The sequence below is a fragment of the Pelodiscus sinensis genome, unplaced genomic scaffold, assembly GCF_049634645.1.
Source record: "Pelodiscus sinensis isolate JC-2024 unplaced genomic scaffold, ASM4963464v1 ctg107, whole genome shotgun sequence".
NCBI classification, from domain to species: Eukaryota; Metazoa; Chordata; order Testudines; family Trionychidae; genus Pelodiscus; species Pelodiscus sinensis.
Genome location: NW_027465981.1, coordinates 313,551 through 333,327, shown reverse-complemented (window position 1 = coordinate 333,327; position 19,777 = coordinate 313,551). Strand labels below are relative to the sequence as shown.

At 63.7% G+C, this 19,777-nt stretch overlaps 1 protein-coding gene across 2 annotated transcripts in view; it reads right to left on the bottom strand.

Annotated features, from left to right (window-relative positions):
* The window catches only part of LOC102455798 (dedicator of cytokinesis protein 2-like), a 336,752-nt gene that overhangs the window by 10,030 nt on the left and 306,945 nt on the right, over nt 1-19,777 (bottom strand). For both annotated transcript variants that reach the window (XM_075917669.1, XM_075917670.1), the window contains 3 exons: nt 16,267-16,365; nt 15,055-15,149; nt 2,704-2,782 (listed from right to left, as the gene is read on the bottom strand). In XM_075917669.1, the coding sequence (XP_075773784.1) occupies nt 2,704-2,782; nt 15,055-15,149; nt 16,267-16,365 (273 nt within the window). The remainder of the gene's footprint in view (nt 1-2,703; nt 2,783-15,054; nt 15,150-16,266; nt 16,366-19,777) is intronic.

Genomic DNA, 19,777 nt, shown 5'->3' with positions numbered 1-19,777 from the left:
TTCTGCCCAATGCCGATTTCCCAGCCTCACGCCGACTTCCCGCCCACACGCCGATTTCTCAGCCTCATGCCGATTTCCCGCCCACGTGCCGATTTCCCAGCCTTGCACCGATTTCCCGCCTATGTGCCGATTTCCCGCCCACATGCCGATTTCCCGCCCACGTGCCGATTTCCCAGCCTTGCACCGATTTCCCGCCTATGTGCCGATTTCCCGCCCACGTGCCGATTTCCTGCCCACGTGCCGATTTCCCAGCCTTGCACCGATTTCCCGCCCACGTGCCGATTTCCCGCCCACGTGCCGATTTCCCGCCCACGTGCCGATTTCCTGCCCACGTGCCGATTTCCCAGCCTTGAACCGATTTCCCACCCACGTGCCGATTTCCCAGCCTTGCACCGATTTCCTGCCCACGTGCCGATTTCCCAGCCTTGCACCGATTTCCCACCCACGTGCCGATTTCCTGCCCACGTGCCGATTTCCTGCCCACGTGCCGATTTCCCAGCCTTGCACCGATTTCCTGCCCACGTGCCGATTTCCCAGCCTTGCACCGATTTCCCGCCCACGTGCCGATTTCCTGCCCACGTGCCGATTTCCCGCCCACGTGCCGATTTCCCAGCCTTGAACCGATTTCCCGCCCACGTGCCGATTTCCCAGCCTTGCACCGATTTCCTGCCCACGTGCCGATTTCCCAGCCTTGCACCGATTTCCCGCCCACGTGCCGATTTCCTGCCCACGTGCCAATTTCCCGCCCACGTGCCGATTTCCCAGCCTTGAACCGATTTCCCACCCACGTGCCGATTTCCCAGCCTTGCACCGATTTCCTGCCCACGTGCCGATTTCCCAGCCTTGCACCGATTTCCCACCCACGTGCCGATTTCCTGCCCACGTGCCGATTTCCTGCCCACGTGCCGATTTCCCAGCCTTGCACCGATTTCCTGCCCACGTGCCGATTTCCCAGCCTTGCACCGATTTCCCGCCCACGTGCCGATTTCCTGCCCACGTGCCGATTTCCCGCCCACGTGCCGATTTCCCAGCCTTGAACCGATTTCCCGCCCACGTGCCGATTTCCTGCCCACGTGCCGATTTCCCGCCCACGTGCCGATTTCCTGCCCACGTGCCGATTTCCCAGCCTTGCACCGATTTCCCGCCCACGTGCCGATTTCCCGCCCACGTGCCGATTTCCCGCCCACGTGCCGATTTCCCAGCCTTGAACCGATTTCCCGCCCACGTGCCGATTTCCCAGCCTCACGCCGATGTCCTGCACCGATTTCCCGCCCACATGCGGATTTCCCAGCCTTGCACCGATTTCCTGCCCATGTGCCAATTTCCCACCCACGTGCCAATTTTCTGCCCAATGCCGATTTCCCAGCCTCACGCCGACTTCCCGCCCACACGCCGATTTCTCAGCCTCATGCCGATTTCCCACCCACGTGCCGATTTCCCAGCCTTGCACCGATTTCCCGCCTACGTGCTGATTTCCCGCCCACGTGCCGATTTCCCAGCCTTGCATCGATTTCCCGCCTACGTGCTGATTTCCCACCCACGTGCCGATTTCCCAGCCTTGCACCGATTTCCCGCCCACGTGCCTATTTCCCAGCCTTGCACCGATTTCCCACCCACGTGCCGATTTCCCAGCCTTGCACCGATTTCCCGCCTACGTGCTGATTTCCCACCCACGTGCCGATTTCCCAGCCTTGCACTGATTTCCCGCCCACGTGCCGATTTCCCAGCCTTGAACCGATTTCCCGCCCACGTGCCGATTTCCCAGCCTCACGCCGATGTCCTGCACCGATTTCCCGCCCACATGCGGATTTCCCAGCCTTGCACCGATTTCCTGCCCATGTGCCAATTTCCCACCCACGTGCCAATTTTCTGCCCAATGCCGATTTCCCAGCCTCACGCCGACTTCCCGCCCACACGCCGATTTCTCAGCCTCATGCCGATTTCCCGCCCACGTGCCGATTTCCCAGCCTTGCACCGATTTCCCGCCTATGTGCCGATTTCCCGCCCACATGCCGATTTCCCGCCCACGTGCCGATTTCCCAGCCTTGCACCGATTTCCCGCCTATGTGCCGATTTCCCGCCCACGTGCCGATTTCCCAGCCTTGCACCGTTTTCCCGCCCATGTGTGGATTTCCCATCCACAGGTGGACTTCCTGCCAATGCACCGATTTCCCATCCATATGTGGATTTCCTGCTCGTGCACCGATTTTCCACCCTCGCGCCAATTTCCCAACCATGCGCCGATTTCCTGCCCACATACAAATTTCCCACCCACATGCGGACTTCCCGTCAATGCACCGATTTCCCATCCATATGCAGATTTCCTGCCCACACACCAATTTCCTGCCCCTGTGACGACTTCCCACCCACACGACTTCCTGCCCATGATCTGGTTTCTCGCCCATGGGTTGATTTCCCGCCATGTGAGGACTTCTTGCCCACACGCCAGCTTCATGCCCACATGAGGACTTCCCACCAACGTACCGATTTCCCATCCACACATGGATTTCCCGCTCACCCGCTCATTTCCTGCCCACGCGCCGATTTCCCGGCCGCACACATATTCCATGTTCTGTGCGCCAGGCATCTGCGAGTGCGCCTGCCGGGAGAAACCCCTGCTGCTGGCTGGGGGCTCTGCCACTCTCCTGAGCAGCTGCCCATGCACCGCCTTCCTGGGGATGCTGCTCAAGCCCCTTGGCTCACCTGCAGTTCCAAGCTGCTGTCACTCAGGAACATCTGGATCAAGGTCTCAGCAAACTGGTTGATGGCTCGTAGGAACTCCCTGCAGAGAGTGACACAGACGGTGAGTGGCCCTGCCTGGGAAGGGCCATGCCCAGCCCTTGGCCAAGCCTAGTGGAGCAGGGAAACGCGGGTCAGCTCCGCGTCGATGCTACAGGCAGCCAGGCAGGGAACTGTCGGGGGATGGGTCCCACCCCATGTGGTGCAGGGCGGTGTTACCAGACAGTGCAGGGCCGTGTTACCGGACAGCGCAGGGCCGGCTGAGCGCCGATGCTACAGGCAGCCAGGCAGGGAGCTGTCGGGGGACGGGCCCCACCCCATGCGGCGCAGGGCCGTGTTACCGGACAGCGCAGGGCGGTGTTACCGGACAGCGCAGGGCCGTGTTACCGGACAGCGCAGGGCCGTGTTACCGGACAGCGCAGGGCCGTGTTACCGGACAGCGCAGGGCCGTGTTACCGGACAGCGCAGGGCGGTGTTACCGGACAGCGCAGGGCCGTGTTACCAGACAGCGCAGGGCCGGCTGAGCGCCGATGCTACAGGCAGCCAGGCAGGGAGCTGTCGGGGGATGGGCCCCACCCCATGCGGCGCAGGGCCGTGTTACCGGACAGCGCAGGGCGGTGTTACCGGACAGCGCAGGGCCGTGTTACCGGACAGCGCAGGGCCGTGTTACCGGACAGCGCAGGGCCGTGTTACCAGACAGCGCAGGGCCGGCTGAGCGCCGATGCTACAGGCAGCCAGGCAGGGAGCTGTCGGGGGACGGGCCCCACCCCATGCGGCGCAGGGCCGTGTTACCGGACAGCACAGGGCGGTGTTACCAGACAGCGCAGGGCGGTGTTACCAGACAGCGCAGGGCCGTGTTACCGGACAGCGCAGGGCGGTGTTACCAGACAGCGCAGGGCCGTGTTACCGGACAGCGCAGGGCGGTGTTACCAGACAGCGCAGGGCCGTGTTACCGGACAGCGCAGGGCCGGCTGAGCGCCGATGCTACAGGCAGCCAGGCAGGGAGCTGTCGGGGGACGGGCCCCACCCCATGCGGCGCAGGGCCGTGTTACCGGACAGCGCAGGGCCGGCTGAGCGCCGATGCTACAGGCAGCCAGGCAGGGAGCTGTCGGGGGATGGGCCCCACCCCATGTGGCACAGGGCGGTGTTACCGGACAGCGCAGGGCCGTGTTACCGGACAGCGCAGGGCGGTGTTACCGGACAGCGCAGGGCCGTGTTACCGGACAGCGCAGGGCCGTGTTACTGGACAGCGCAGGGCCGTGTTACCGGACAGCGCAGGGCGGTGTTACCGGACAGCGCAGGGCCGTGTTACCGGACAGCGCAGGGCCGTGTTACCAGACAGCGCAGGGCCGTGTTACCGGACAGCGCAGGGCCGTGTTACCGGACAGCGCAGGGCGGTGTTACCGGACAGCGCAGGGCCGTGTTACCGGACAGCGCAGGGCCGTGTTACCGGACAGCGCAGGGCGGTGTTACCGGACAGAGCAGGGCCGTGTTACCGGACAGCGCAGGGCCGTGTTACCGGACAGCGCAGGGCCGGCTGAGCGCCGATGCTACAGGCAGCCAGGCAGGGAGCTGTCGGGGGACGGGCCCCACCCCATGCGGCGCAGGGCCGTGTTACCAGACAGCGCAGGGCCGTGTTACCGGACAGCGCAGGGCGGTGTTACCGGACAGCGCAGGGCGGTGTTACCGGACAGCGCAGGGCGGTGTTACCGGACAGCGCAGGGCCGTGTTACCAGACAGCGCAGGGCCGTGTTACCGGACAGCGCAGGGCCGGCTGAGCGCCGATGCTACAGGCAGCCAGGCAGGGAGCTGTCGGGGGACGGGCCCCACCCCATGCGGCGCAGGGCCGTGTTACCAGACAGCGCAGGGCCGGCTGAGCGCCGATGCTACAGGTCCGGTGGGAGTCTCAGGAGCTGAGGTGCCGCCCTCTGGGAGCAGCCGTAGGTGCTTGAAACAGCTGGAGCCATCAGCTGCCCCTGAGGTGGTCAGACCTGCCAGGCGCCTGGGCAGGCGGGGGAAGGCAGCTCTGTGCCCACGGCAAGGCCGGGGCATGAGGCAGAAGGGGCAGGGCTGGGGGCTAGCCTCTCCCCACCACCCAGAGAGTGCTGAGGGGGCTCCAGTGGCGATTAAAAGGGCTGCCATAGGGGCCAGCAGCCTCAGGCCTGTTGGACTCGCCAGGCCCTGGGGGGAGCAAAGGAAGCGATTGTTCCTGGCCCGGAATTTGAAAGGGGCCCGGAGCTCCTGGTCCCTGCTGCTACTGCCCCAGTGTGACGTAGTGGGGGTACTTGCTGGGCTGTGGTGACCCCTGCTGTCTGGCGCAAGACCCAGCAGGGAAAGCCTCACTAGGCCAAGATAGTGCCAAACTTGTTGAACCAGTGGCCAGACACCCCCCATGGAGAGGAACAAAGGGAGGTGGATGCTGCCCTGGCTGGGGGGCAGGGCTGGTGGAGGGTTAGTTAGTTCCTGGCTGGAAGGCAGGGAATAAGGAGCTGGGGAGGGGGCTGGGACTCCCCTATCTCAAGGGGGGGCACTGAGGCCTCTTAGCCCCAGTTCCTGTAACCAGATTACATCTGTGCTGCGCTGTGCTGGAGGAGCAATAAACCACCCTCAATTCCACTGGCTGGTGCAGTCTGTTTGTGCCATTTCGGGGTGCAGGAGACGGGGAACCCCCAACGCGCCGTCACACTGGTGTCAGAAGTGGGATCCACTGCACCCCGTGGATGAAGCTCCCAGCGGCAAGCGACAAGACGCAGTAGAAGCAAGAGCCCTGGAGCCAGGCGTGCTGGAGACAGAGCGAAGCGGTTCCTGGGAATCGTGGGGCGCTGCAGCACTAGACTGGTGAGTCCGCACCGAGGGGCCCAGCGGGCAGATGGCCTACGCCCAGCTCTTGAAGGCAGAGCTGGTGGGGCTGTGCAGAGAGAGGGGCTTGCCTGTGCGGAAAGCAACCAAGGCCCAACTGATTACCCAGCTGGAAGAGAATGACCAGCCACAGGGCCAGGATCTTGTCCCCAGGGGAAGAAGCCAGACCCCCCCTGAGAGTGTGTCAGGCTCAGAGAGGGGGAGGAGCGCTGGAACCCAACGGAGAGATGAGACAGCGTCTCCCGGGAGGCCTGCAAGCCGTAGCCCATCTAGGGCAGGGGCCAGCCCAGCGGAGCTGCGGCGGCTGGAGATCCAGCTGCGGATGAAGGAATTGGAAGTACAGGACCGAGAGAAGGACCGCCAGGACCGAGAGAAGGAACGCCAAGATCGAGAGAGGCAGTGACAGCATGAGCTGGCCATGGCAGAGCGGAGAACCTGTGGGGCCCCGGCTGCACCAAGAGTGGATGGGCCCCAGGGTCCCGGGGCTGCCAGGCGCTTGGAGAGGCTCACGGTGGCCCAATTGAAGGACGTGGGCGACATAGACGGGTTCCTCAGCTCCTTTGAGAGGGCCTGCGGGCTGCAACGGGTCCCCCCAGCTGACTGGCTACAGGAGCTCGTCCCCGCACTGAACCAGGAGGCGGCCGGAGTGCTCAGTCAGCTGGAGGACCTACAGCCAGGGGATTACAACCAAGTCAAGGAGGCCCTGCTGCACAAGTTCGGGCTGACCCCCGAGATTTACAGGAAGAAGTTCCGGGGGGTACAGAAAGGGCCACGGAAGACCTATGTGGACCTGGCCTCCCACCTGTCGCAATACGGCCGCAAGTGGGTCTCTGGAGTCGGAGCCCAGACCGCAGAGGAGCTGCTCAAGCTGGTCCTGATGGAGCAGTTCTATGAAGCGTGCCCACCCAAACTGAGGCTGTGGCTCAAGGACCGGAGACCAGAGAACCCCCAGGAGGCCGGAAGGCTGGCGGATGAGTTCATGGAGAGCCGGTCCGGGGGTGAACGGGAGTCCCGGAGAGAAAGAGAATCGCGCAGAGACCGGTTCTCGGCGGAGCAACGGAGAGAGACACCTCCGAGGCGAGCCCCAGGGACCAGGACCAGTCATTGATACCCCAGAAAACCAGCCAGGGCCCGGGCAGAGCCGACCCGAATGGGCCCACAGAACCTAACTTGCCATCGCTGTGGGCAACGAGGCCACAAGAGGGCTCAATGCACCAGGCGCAAGAACAGGTCCCATGACCTGGGACATTCCAGGGGTAACTGGCTGGGGCGGGAGGAAGGGCAGGCTGCCCCAGTGGCAGGGGCTGGCCGGCAAACCTCCGCTCGGGGAGGGGGGAAGGATGCTCAGTGCACCTCCCCTGGGAGGTCTGACCCTCGGGAGACAGATTTATCCGTGCACCGGGTGGGGGCGGGGCGGCCCCTACGGAGGGACTGCCTCGTACCCCTGGAGGTGGATGGTAGGAAGGTGACGGGTTTCTGGGACACGGGGGCGGAGGTGACGCTGGCCCGGCCCGACATAGTGGCCCCAGACCGTATGCTACCCGACACTCAGCTGACACTGAGGGGCATAGGCGGCACCCCCTTTAAGGTACCCGTAGCCAGGGTGCATCTGAAATGGGAGGCCAAGGAGGGCCCCAAGGAAGTGGGGGTGCACCCGCACTTGCCCACCGACGTGCTAATGGGGAGTGACCTAGAGGAGTGGCCAGACGGACCCCACAGGACGCTGGTCACCACCCGTAGCCAGAGCAAGCGAGGGGCTTGCGGCCCGGAACTCGAGGAGGTTCCCCAACAGGGGGCCCAGGGCCCCGTCCCAGCAGACCTAGAGTTGGACCTAGGCAGTGGGGGGAACCACGGCCCTGTCCCAGCCCCAGCCGCTGAATTCCAGGCGGAGGTGCGAGCGGATCCCTCCCTGCAGGCCCTGAGGGACCGGGCTGACCTGGGTGCCGCTCAACCCCTAGGAGGAGATTGCCAGGAGAAGTTCCGGTGGGAGAGGGGATTTCTGTACCGGGAATGGCTTTCCCCCGGGACGGTAGGCAAGTGGGGGCTCCAGCGGCAGCTGGTGGTTCCCCAAAGGTATCGCCGCAAGCTGCTACACCTGGCCCATGACATCCCGTTCTCGGGACACCAGGGGATCCGGCGCACGCGGCTGAGGCTGCTCCAAAACTTCTATTGGCCGGGGATGTTTGCAGCTGTACAGCGGTCCTGCCGGTCCTGCGACTCCTGCCAACGAGTGGGGAAGGCCCAAGACTGGAAGAAAGCTGCATTGAGACTCCTGCCCATCATAGAGGAGCCTTTCCAGAAGGTGGCGATGGATATTGTGGGGCCCTTCAACAGAGCGACCCGGACAGGGAAGAAATACATCCTGGTGGTGGTGGACTTCGCCACCCGCTACCCCGAGGCCGTGGCCCTGCCCTCCATCGAGGCAGACACGGTGGCAGACGCACTGCTGACCATTTTCAGCAGGGTGGGGTTTCCCCAGGAGGTTCTCACGGACCAGGGATCCAACTTCATGTCGGCCCTGCTCCGGTGCTTGTGGGAGAAGAGTGGGGTGCAACACACCTGGGCCTCGGCGTATCACCCCCAGACCAACGGGTTGGTGGAGAGGTTCAATGGGACTCTGAAGCAGATGCTACGGACCTTTATGCACAAACACCCGCAGGACTGGGACAAGTACCTACCCCACCTGCTGTTTGCGTACAGGGAAGTGCCCCAGGAGTCCACGGGGTTCTCGCCGTTCGAGCTGTTATATGGGAGGCGAGTGAGGGGCCCCCTGGACTTACTGAAAGACGAGTGGGAGGGGAAGGTCTCCCCAGAGGGTGAGCCGGTCGTGGAATACGTCCTGACATTCCGGGAAAGACTTGCCGAGCTCATGGGCCTGGCCAGAGAGAACCTGAGCAGGGCCCAGAGGAAGCAGAAGGTCTGGTACGACCGCAATGCACGGGCCCGCGCCTACGCTACCGGGGACCAGGTGATGGTCCTGATCCCCGTGCGGAAGAACAAGCTGCAAGCCGCCTGGGACGGCCCCTTCAAGGTGGTTAAGCAGCTGAACGAGGTGAACTACGTGGTGGAGCTGACGGGCCGCACGCGCGGCCAGCGGGTGTATCATGTTAACATGATGAAGCCGTACTGGGACAGGGAGAACTTGGTGCTGGCCGTGTGTAAGCCCTGGGAGGAGCAGGGGGAGGATCCCCTGGTGGGCCTGTTCCCTGGGACCGGAGAGGACTCTTCGCTGGAGTCAATTTCCCTCTCGGACCAGCTCACCCCGGCCCAGCAGGCCGAGATCCGGGAGGTGCTGCGCTCCCACCAGCAGCTGTTCTCCAACAAGCCGGGTCTCACCAACCTGGCTGTCCATCGGGTGCAGACGGGCACTCACCCCCCAGTGCGCTGCTCCCCATTCAGGGTCACAGGGAAAACAGCCCAGGACCTGGAGAGAGAGGTCCAGGACATGTTGGCCCTGGGGGTGATCCAGCCATCCTCCAGCCCCTGGGCCTCTCCCGTGGTGCTGGTTCCCAAGAGGGACGGGTCGATCCGGTTCTGCGTGGACTACCGGAAGCTCAACGCCATCATGGTGTCCGACGCCTACCCAATGCCAAGGCCGGACGAGCTCCTGGACAAGCTGGGGGGAGCTCGCTATCTCACCACCCTGGACCTCACCAAGGGCTACTGGCAGGTGCCGCTAGACCAGGAGGCCACACTGAAATCAGCTTTCATCACGCCACTGGGGCTCTATGAGTTCCTGGTCCTGCCCTTTGGCCTCAAAGGGGCGCCGGCCACCTTCCAGCGCCTGGTGGACCAGCTGCTGCGGGGAATGGAGAACTGTGCCCTAGCGTACATCGATGACATCTGCGTCTTCAGCCAGTCCTGGGAGGACCACGTGGCCCAGGTCAGCCAGGTACTGGATCGGCTGAGGGAGGCTGGGCTGACCGTAAAGGCTGGGAAGTGCAAGGTTGGAATGGCCGAAGTGTCCTACCTGGGCCATAAGGTGGGGAGCGGCTGCTTGAAGCCAGAGCCGGCCAAGGTGGAGGCCATCCGGGACTGGCCTGTGCCCCAGCCCAAGAAGCAGATCCAGGCTTTCATTGGGATGGCGGGGTACTACCGGAGGTTTGTGCCCAACTTCAGCTCCATCGCTGCCCCGATCACAGAGCTGTGCAGGAAGGGGAGGCCAGACAGGGTGGTCTGGACGGAGCAGTGCCAGAGGGCTCTCTGTGCACTGAAGGGAGCCCTGGCCAAGGCCCCAGTGTTGGTAAACCCGGACTTCGACAAGCCCTTTATCGTGTTTACGGACGCCTCGGACACCGGGCTGGGGGTGGTGCTGATGCAGGCGGACGAGAAAGGGGAACGTCACTCCATCGTGTACCTGAGCAGGAAGCTGCTGCCCCGGGAGCGGAGCTACGCGACCGTAGAGAGGGAATGCCTGGCCATGGTGTGGGCCCTGCAAAAGCTGCAGCCGTACCTGTTTGGCCGGCGTTTCACGGTGTTCACCGACCACTGCCCCCTGACCTGGCTGCACCAGATGAAAGGGACGAACGCCAAGCTGCTGCGGTGGAGCCTGCTCCTGCAGGACTACGACATGGAAGTGATCCACGTCAAGGGGAGCGCCAACATCATCGCCGACGCGCTGTCCCGTGGCGAAGGGCCCGAACTTCCCCAGGTCACGAGCGGAGTGACCCTGCTCAGTTCGCTCTCGGAGGGGGGAGAACTGTGACGTAGTGGGGGTACTTGCTGGGATGTGGTGACCCCTGCTGTCTGGAGCAAGACCCAGCAGGGAAAGCCTCACTAGGCCAAGGTAATGCCAAACTTGTTGAACCAGTGGCCAGACACCCCCCATGGAGAGGAACAAAGGAAGGTGGATGCTGCCCTGGCTGGGGGGCAGGGCTGGTGGAGGGTTAGTTAGTTCCTATCTGGAAGGCAGGGAATAAGGAGCTGGGGAGGGGGCTGGGACTCCCCTATCTCAAGGGGGCACTGAGGCCTCTTAGCCCCAGTTCCTGTAACCAGATTACATCTGTGCTGCGCTGTGCTGGAGGAGCAATAAACCACCCTCAATTCCACCGGCTGGTGCAGTCTGTTTGTGCCATTTCGGGGTGCAGGAGACGGGGAACCCCCAACGCGCCGTCACACCCAGGCCCCTTTGAATCAAGGCTGAGTGGGGACTGGGGGTCCGGCAGCACTAAGGGCTGACTGCGCTCAGTTGTCCCTTCCGCCCTGCCCCCCGCTTGCAGGGACGCGGAGCTTCCCCAGGGTCCTGGTGGCTGACAGCAGGGGCCCCTTTGCCCCACCCCCAGCGGCAGACCTAAGCCTGCCTGGCAGAGGCCGGGAGGAGCTGCAAAGCCTCCCTGGGCACCAGGCGAGCCCCCAGGAAGAGGTGAGTTCAAAGCCCTGTCTGCCCTGGTCCCTCTGTGACCCCTGCTCTAAGCAGCCCACTCAGGTGTGACGCCGTAGGGGTGTTGTTACAGTGAGTCTTTGCTGTGTTGGAGTGACATCGTGGGGGTGTTGTTACAGTCAGGAGCTGATGTATTGGTGTAACACAGTGGGGGTGTTACAGTCAGGCGCTGATGTATTGGTGTAACACAGTGGGGGTGTTGTTACAGTCACTCTTTGCTGTGTTGGAGTGACATCGCGGGGGTGTTGTTACAGTCAGGCGTTGATGTATTGGTGTAACACAGTGAGGGTGTTGTTACAGTCAGTTTTTGCTGTGTTGGAGTGACATCGTGAAGGTGTTGTTACAGTCAGTCTTTGCTGTGTTGGAGTGACATTGCGGGGGTGTTGTTACAGTCAGGTGCTGATGTATTGGTGTAACACAGTGGGGGTGTTGTTACAGTCAGTCTTTGCTGTGTTGGAGTGACATTGCGGGGGTGTTGTTACAGTCAGGTGCTGATGTATTGGTGTAACACAGTGGGGGTGTTGTTACAGTCAGTCTTTGCTGTGTTGGAGTGACATTGCGGGGGTGTTGTTACAGTCAGGTGCTGATGTATTGGTGTAACACAGTGGGGGTGTTGTTACAGTCAGTCTTTGCTGTGTTGGAGTGACATTGCGGGGGTGTTGTTACAGTCAGGTGCTGATGTATTGGTGTAACACAGTGGGGGTGTTGTTACAGTCAGTCTTTGTTGTGTTGGAGTGACATTGCGGGGGTGTTGTTACAGTCAGGCGCTGATGTATTGGTGTAACACAGTGGGGGTGTTGTTACAGTCAGGCGCTGATGTATTGGTGTAACACAGTGGGGGTGTTGTTACAGTCAGGTGCTGATGTATTGGTGTAACACAGTGGGGGTGTTGTTACAGTCAGTCTTTGCTGTGTTGGAGTGACATTGCGGGGGTGTTGTTACAGTCAGGTGCTGATGTATTGGTGTAACACAGTGGGGGTGTTGTTACAGTCAGTCTTTGCTGTGTTGGAGTGACATTGCGGGGGTGTTGTTACAGTCAGGTGCTGATGTATTGGTGTAACACAGTGGGGGTGTTGTTACAGTCAGTCTTTGCTGTGTTGGAGTGACATTGCGGGGGTGTTGTTACAGTCAGGTGCTGATGTATTGGTGTAACACAGTGGGGGTGTTGTTACAGTCAGTCTTTGCTGTGTTGGAGTGACATTGCGGGGGTGTTGTTACAGTCAGGCGCTGATGTATTGGTGTAACACAGTGGGGGTGTTGTTACAGTCAGGCGCTGATGTATTGGTGTAACACAGTGGGGGTGTTGTTACAGTCAGTCTTTGCTGTGTTGGAGTGACATCGCGGGGGTGTTGTTACAGTCAGTCTTTGCTGTGTTGTGCTGTGGGGGGGGCGTGTACCTCAGGCCCCCGCCCCTCCTCAGCACTCTCCGCGGGACAGGGGAAAGCTGGGCGTGACTCACCCCAGACGTGCACTGAGCGCCAGACACAGGAGACCACTCCTGCCCAGGAAGGGACAGAGGGCAGGCAGGGCTGCCCCAGGCTGGGGGGTAGGGTGTGGGGGAAGATCAGTCTCCTCAGGGCTAGGAGGAGAGAGGAGGCTGAGGGCAGGAAAGAGCCCTTCCCCCGGGAGGGATGAGGCTGCCTGGCCCGGCTCCTGCCCTCACATCAATCTGGGCTGCGCTGGGTCCCTGGGACCCAATATACCTTCTCTTCTACCTGCCGCCTGAGAGTCCCCTCTGGCTGCGGATGGGGGGGCAGGGCGGGGACCCCCCCGATGCGCCATCACAGCGGCACCGGGGCGCTGGAGCCAACCCGCAGGCACACTGGGCAGCAGCTGTGTGTGGGCGTGCGCAGCGACTCTGCACAGAACCCACACGAGAACCTCACCCCCTGCCCAGCCCCTCCTCCGGGGCAGAAGGGTTTAAATGTGCCTGGGGCCAGAGCCGGAAACCTCCCCTGGCTCCCAGCAGCTCCGGATCCCACCCCAAGCCCAGCTCTCGCCTGACTCCAGCAGCGCCCCGCCCCGCGATTCCCACCCCGGCAAACAGGGAAGGAGGAAATGAAATGATCCGTCTTCAGTCGACTCCCACAACATGCTCCAGGCCCCCCCGCACCTCCGGTTAAATGTCCCCGCAGACGTGGCCCCCAGCCCGCGCCCTTGTTAAATGTCACCATGGCGTGGTGCCCGCCGTAAATGCCCCCATGCCCTGCCCCTCTAACTCGCCCCCTTTAAACGCCCCTGTGCTCACAGCCCCCCAATCTGCCCGTTAGACGCTCCCTGGCCATGGCCACAGGGCACAGAGCTCGGCCCAGCCACACCCGGCACGTGGCACCGCCTAGTGGCAACACCGTTAACGTGCCACGACCCCCCAGCCCAGACCCTGGCTAAACGTCCCGGCGCCCCCCCCCATCACTGCCTCCCTGTCCCAGCTCGCTCCTGCTGCCTCCCCACTGCCGAGCTGGAGCTCCTGTGTCCCCCCCCCGCTGCACGCTCGCTCTCCCCGACCCCCCCCGTCCCCCAACCCTGCCGAGCTGGAGCTCCTGTGTCCCCCCCCCCCGCTGCACACTCGCTCTCCCCGACCCCCCCCGTCCCCCAACCCTGCCGAGCTGGAGCTCCTGCCCTCCCCGCTGCACGCTCGCTCTCCCCGACCCCCCCCGTCCCCCAACCCTGCCGAGCTGGAGCTCCTGTGTCCCCCCCCCCGCTGCACGCTCGCTCTCCCCGACCCCCCCCGTCCCCCAACCCTGCCGAGCTGGAGCTCCTGTGTCCCCCCCCCCGCTGCACGCTCGCTCTCCCCGACCCCCCCCGTCCCCCAACCCTGCCGAGCTGGAGCTCCTGTGTCCCCCCCCCCGCTGCACGCTCGCTCTCCCCGACCCCCCCCGTCCCCCAACCCTGCCGAGCTGGAGCTCCTGTGTCCCCCCCCCCCGCTGCACGCTCGCTCTCCCCGACCCCCCCCGTCCCCCAACCCTGCCGAGCTGGAGCTCCTGTGTCCCCCCCCCGCTGCACGCTCGCTCTCCCCGACCCCCCCCCCGTCCCCCAACCCTGCCGAGCTGGAGCTCCTGCCCTCCCCGCTGCACGCTCGCTCTCCCCGACCCCCCCCGTCCCCCAACCCTGCCGAGCTGGAGCTCCTGTGTCCCCCCCCCGCTGCACGCTCGCTCTCCCCGACCCCCCCCGTCCCCCAACCCTGCCGAGCTGGAGCTCCTGTGTCCCCCCCCCCCGCTGCACGCTCGCTCTCCCCGACCCCCCCCCCGTCCCCCAACCCTGCCGAGCTGGAGCTCCTGCCCCCCCCGCTGCACGCTCGCTCTCCCCAACCCCCCCCCGTCCCCCAACCCTGCCGAGCTGGAGCTCCTGCCCCCCCCGCTGCACACTCGCTCTCCCCCGGCCCCCCGCCCTGCCGAGCTGGAGCTCCTGTCTCCTGCCCCCCCCCGCCGCACACTCGCTCTCCCTCGGCCCCCCGCCCTGCCGAGCTGGAGCTCCTGCCCCCCCCCGCTGCACACTCGCTCTCCCCCGGCCCCCCTCCCTGCCAAGCTGGAGCTCCTGCCCCCCCCCGCTGCACACTCGCTCTCCCCCGGCCCCCCTCCCTGCCGAGCTGGAGCTCCTGCCCCCCCCGCTGCACACTCGCTCTCCCCCGGCCCCCCTCCCTGCCGAGCTGGAGCTCCTGCCCCCCCCGCTGCACACTCGCTCTCCCCCGGCCCCCCTCCCTGCCAAGCTGGAGCTCCTGCCCCCCCCCGCTGCACACTCGCTCTCCCCCGGCCCCCCTCCCTGCCGAGCTGGAGCTCCTGCCCCCCCCCGCTGCACACTCGCTCTCCCCCGGCCCCCCTCCCTGCCAAGCTGGAGCTCCTGCCCCCCCCACTGCACACTCGCTCTCCCCCGGCCCCCCTCCCTGCCAAGCTGGAGCTCCTGCCCCCCCCGCTGCACACTCGCTCTCCCCCGGCCCCCCTCCCTGCCGAGCTGGAGCTCCTGCCCCCCCCCCGCTGCACGCTCGCTCTCCCCCGGCTGTGAGCGCTTGTGGGACGAGACCCCGGCCAGGCAGGTCTGGGTGCCCCTCGCCCCTTCCCGCCAGCCCTGGCTCCGCTCACCGGTTCTGCACCATGTTCATCACCAGCCAGTCGGAGGGGTGCACCGTCTTGCCGATCAGGTCCTTGAAGAGGATGAAGGTCTCCATGAGGAAGTCCTGCCAAGCAAGGAGCCCTGCTAGGAACCGGGGCTCTGGCAGCCCTGCCAGGCGCTCCGGGCGGGGGAGGCAGGGCTGGGGCAGCGGAGCGCCAGGCTGGAGGGGACGGGCCGTCCGTCTCTGCAGGGCCTAGGACAAGGCTGCACCAGCTCGTCCCCCTGCGCCCACTGGACACTGGCCAGCGGCTGGGACGCAGACCTGCCCCCGGCATCAGGGCTCCCGGTGGAGAGCCCAGCTCACCCTCGCAGCCACCGGCGGGGGGGGCCAGCCCCCAGGGCAGGAGGGGCTGAGGGGCTGAGGGGAGGCCCGACGAAGTCTGCCTGGGCGAAGTCACTGGGGTTGGCCCTGCCTGGACTCAGTGATCTCCTGAGGGCTGAGGCCATGGTAGTGGGAGGGGGCGGGGGCTGCAGTGGGCTTGGCCGGAGGGGGGCCAAGGTGCTGGCTTTGGGGTGCCATGGGGAGAGGGTACCAAGGCATTGGTGAAGGGGGACTGGCGGTGGGAGGGGGAGAGGGAGAGGGACTGGCTGTGGGGGGGAGGGGGATTGGCTGTGGGGGGGAGGGGGAGAGGGACTAGCTCTGGGGGGGAGGGGGACTGGCGGTGGGATGGGGAGAGGGAGAGGGACTGGCTGTGGGGGGAGGGGGAGAGGGACTAGCTCTGGGGGGGGAGGGGGACTGGCGGTGGGATGGGGAGAGGGAGAGGGACTGGCTGTGGGGGGAGGGGGAGAGGGACTAGCTCTGGGGGGGAGGGGGACTGGCGGTGGGATGGGGAGGGGGAGGGGGACTGGCGGTGGAGGGAGGGGGAGGGGGACTAGTGGTGGGATGGGGAGAGGGACTGGCTGTGGGGGGAGGGGGACTGGCGGTGGGATGGGGAGGGGGACTGGCGGTGGGGGGAGGGGGAGGGGGACTGGTGGTGGGATGGGGAGAGGGACTGGCTGTGGGGGGAGGGGGACTGGCTGTGGGGGGAAGGGGGACTGGCGGTGGGGGGAGGGGGAGGGGGACTGGCGGTGGGATGGGGAGAGGGACTGGCTGTGAGGGGAGGGGGACTGGGGGTGGGGGGAGGGGGAGGGGGACTGGCGGTGGGGTGCCATGGTGAGCGCAGGCCGACGGGACGACTCACCAGCAGGTCTGGCCGGGACGGGAAGGCCTGGATGTAGGAGCTGTAATGGGCTTCATCCATCTGGTCCAGGATGGCCGCCATGCAGGCCACATAATGACTCTGAGGAGAGACGGCCCCGGGGAGCGACAGGCCAGATGCTCAGTGACAAAGGCCTCTGGGTGCAGTGAACTGAGTCATAGCTTGCTGGGGTTCCCAGGCCTGAACCCTAGCCCATGCCCCCCCGGCTCCCTGCCGGCCCCCGGCCCCCCGGCTCCCTGCCGGCCCCCGGCCCGTATCCCCCTGGCACCCTGCTGGCCTCCAGCCCTCTGGTCCCTGCCAGCCCTGGCCCGGCCCCTGGCCACATCCCCCCGGCCTCCTGCCGGCCCCCGGCCCCCTACCCAGCCCAGCCCAGCCCGCAACCCCCCGGCCCAGCCCCATTACCCCAGTACTCCACCAGCCGCTTTTGACAGCTTGGCCAGTTGGACAATATTTGACAATATTTGCAAGTGCGCTTCAGAACCCACTAAGGGGACGGGGATGTAGCCTGGGGGAGCGGGGATACTAGTCTCCCCCACAGAGCAGGCAGCGGGAACCCCCATCCCGGCCTGGAATCGCTGCATGAGAAAACAACAAGTCCTGTGGCGCCTTGGGGTGTGTCTACACTAGCCCCTCCTTCGAACTAGGGAGGCTAATGGAGGCATTCGAACTTGCAAAGGATTTAAATATCCCAGGCTTCACTTGCATGTTCCCGGCCGGCCGCCATTTTGAAATGCCGCTGGTCCGGACTCAGTGCCTGCGGCTGCACACGGCAGGGAGCCGGTGGCTCGAATTAAAGCCTAATTCCAACTGCCTGTTATTCCCCTGCAAGGAGGTTTAACGGAGTTCGAACTGGGGCTAGTGTAGACAAACCCTTACAGACTAGCAGGGTTATTGGAGCACCATGTGCCCACGAAAGCGGATGCCCCGATACATCGGTTAGTCTAAAGGTGCCACAGGACTCCTCGTTTATGCAGATTCAGACATGGGCGGCGAGTTCTCGCGGTGCCCAGGCTCCAGCAATATCCAGAGCCAGGCCCTGCTCCACCAGTGTTTGGAGCTGGGTCTCTCCCCGGCCCCAGAGCGTCCCCGGAGGAGAAGAGGACTTGTAAGGGGGTGCCCGCAGCCCCGATGTGCCGGGGGGGCTCTGCCACTGGACTCGCGCCATGGCAAGCTGGCCCCGCCCCCGTGCCCTTGCGGCGCATGCGCACACCACGCGTGGCAGACAAGGGGGGGGAGTCCACCCGGACCCAGACCTGGTGCCCCAGCTCTGCGGAGAAGCCGGGAGTCCAGCCCACGCAATTGGGGGGAGGTGATGGGAATCAAAGCAGCTGTTGCCCTGCCCCCACTCCACATGATGCACCAGCCAAGTGCCATCGGAAGGTGAGCCCCCCTCTCGGGCCCCCCCACCTGGGGTCCTGCTGTCCCCCCCACGATGCCATGGGAGCCTCCCCCTTGTCTGCCACTGCAGCGAGCGGGCGCGGCAGGCCAGCCCCGCCCCCACACTCTGTGGCGCATGCTCACACCATGTGCTGGTGGCATGGCAGGCAAGGGGGAGGGTCCACCCGGCCCGTGGGGTGAGCTCAGGGAGGTGCCCACCCTCCTGCGGCAGCCAGGACCCGGCAGGCAACCCCGTGGGGCAGACGCCCAGACTCCGCGGCCCCAGAAGGAACGGGCAGCGGGCGCCGGAGCGGCCTATACCCCCTCAACGGACAGCAGGGTCTGATCGCAGACTCCAGCCCCGCTGCCCTGCAAACTGGAAGGTGGAAGGTAGGGGAGGGGGAAAAATAGGGGGAAGAGGCGGGAGAGGAAGGGGCTTGTGCTGAGGGGAGGGGGACAAGTCAGGAGAAGAAAGAGGAAGGCACCAAGAGACAGCATGAAGAAGAGACAAATGCCGGGGCGCCAAGTGCAGACAATGAGGAAAAGGGCAGGAGGGGAGGTGTCAGCGGGAGGGGGGCAGGGTGATGCTGGGAGAGGAGAGGGTAAAGGCATTAGGGGCTAGAGGGGGGTGCTGGGAGAACGTTTGAAAGAGGGAGTGGGCATGAGGAAGGCGGGTATGGAGCAAGTCATGTGTGAGGGCTTAGGGGCATGAGGGGAATGGGGGCAGAGGGTGGTGAGGGGGTGGGCATCAGGGAAAAATAGGACAAAGGGGACAAGGGCAGTGAGGGAAGGGGGAGGCACCAGGAGGGTGCAGGTACCAGGGGATTCCGGGGGAGAAGCAGAAGGGCAGACACCTGCAGGGGAGGGACCAGCACCAGAGGAGAGAGGCAGGGCAGGTGTGCAGAGGGAGGTGTTGGGGAGGGGATGAAGAGTGGTAGCTCACATGATCAGAGTGGGGCTACTGGAGGAGTGGGCACAGGGGGCAGAGAAGGGCTGATGGAGGGGGGCAGGTCGCAGGAGGGCTGAGGGCAGTGAGAAGGGAAGGTCAGGACAGCAGAGGAGGGTGAGGAGTTGCGGGGGGGGGGGGGGGGAGCAGCAGGCACCAGGGGAGCTGATGATCTTGTAAATTGGAGTGATAGCAATAGGATGAAATTGAATAGTGAGAAGTGTAAGGTTATGCATTTAGGGATTAAAAACAAGAATTTTAGTTATAAGCTGGGGACACATCAGTTGGAAGTAACGGAGGAGGAGAAGGACCTTGGAGTCCTGGTTGATTATAGGATGACTATGAGACGCCATTGTGACATGGCCGTGAAAAAGGCTAATACGGTCTTGGGATGTATTAGGCGAGGTATTTCCAGAAGGGATAAGGAGGTGGTAGTGGCATTAAACAAGGCATTGGTGAGACCCCATTTGGAATACTGTGTGCAGTTCTGGTCTCCCATGTTTAAGAAGGATGAATTCAAACTGGAACAGGTACAAAGAAGGGCCACTAGGATGATCCGAGGAATGGAAAACCTGTCTTATGAAAGGAGACTCAAGGAGCTTGGCTTGTTTACCTTAACCAAAAGAAGGCTGAGGGGGGACATGATTGCACTCTTTAAATATATTAGAGGGATAAATACCAGGGAGGGAGAGGAATTATTTAAGCTTAATACCAATGTGGACACAAGAACAAATGGATATAAGCTGGCTAGTAGGAAGTTTAGACTTGAGATTAGACGAAGGTTTCTAACCATTAGAGGAGTGAGGTTCTGGAACGGCCTTCCAAGGGAAGTAGTGGGGGCAAAAGATCTAGCTGGTTTCAAGATTAAATCAGCCGCTTTTCCGGAATAAGCTGCGAGCTGTCTACACTGGCCCTTGAATTTCCGGAAAAGCAACGATGCTCTACTGTACAAAATCAGCCGCTATTCTGGAAAAACTATTCTGCTCCCGCTCGGGCATAAGTCCTTATTCCAGAACACTGTTCCGGAAAAGGGCCAGTGTAGACAGCCCAGTAGACTTTTCCGGAAAAAAGCCCCGATCGCGAAAATGGCGATCGGGGCTCTTTTCCAGAAAAGCGTGTCTACATTGGCCACAGACGCTTTTCCGGAAAAAGGGCTTTTCCGGAAAAGCA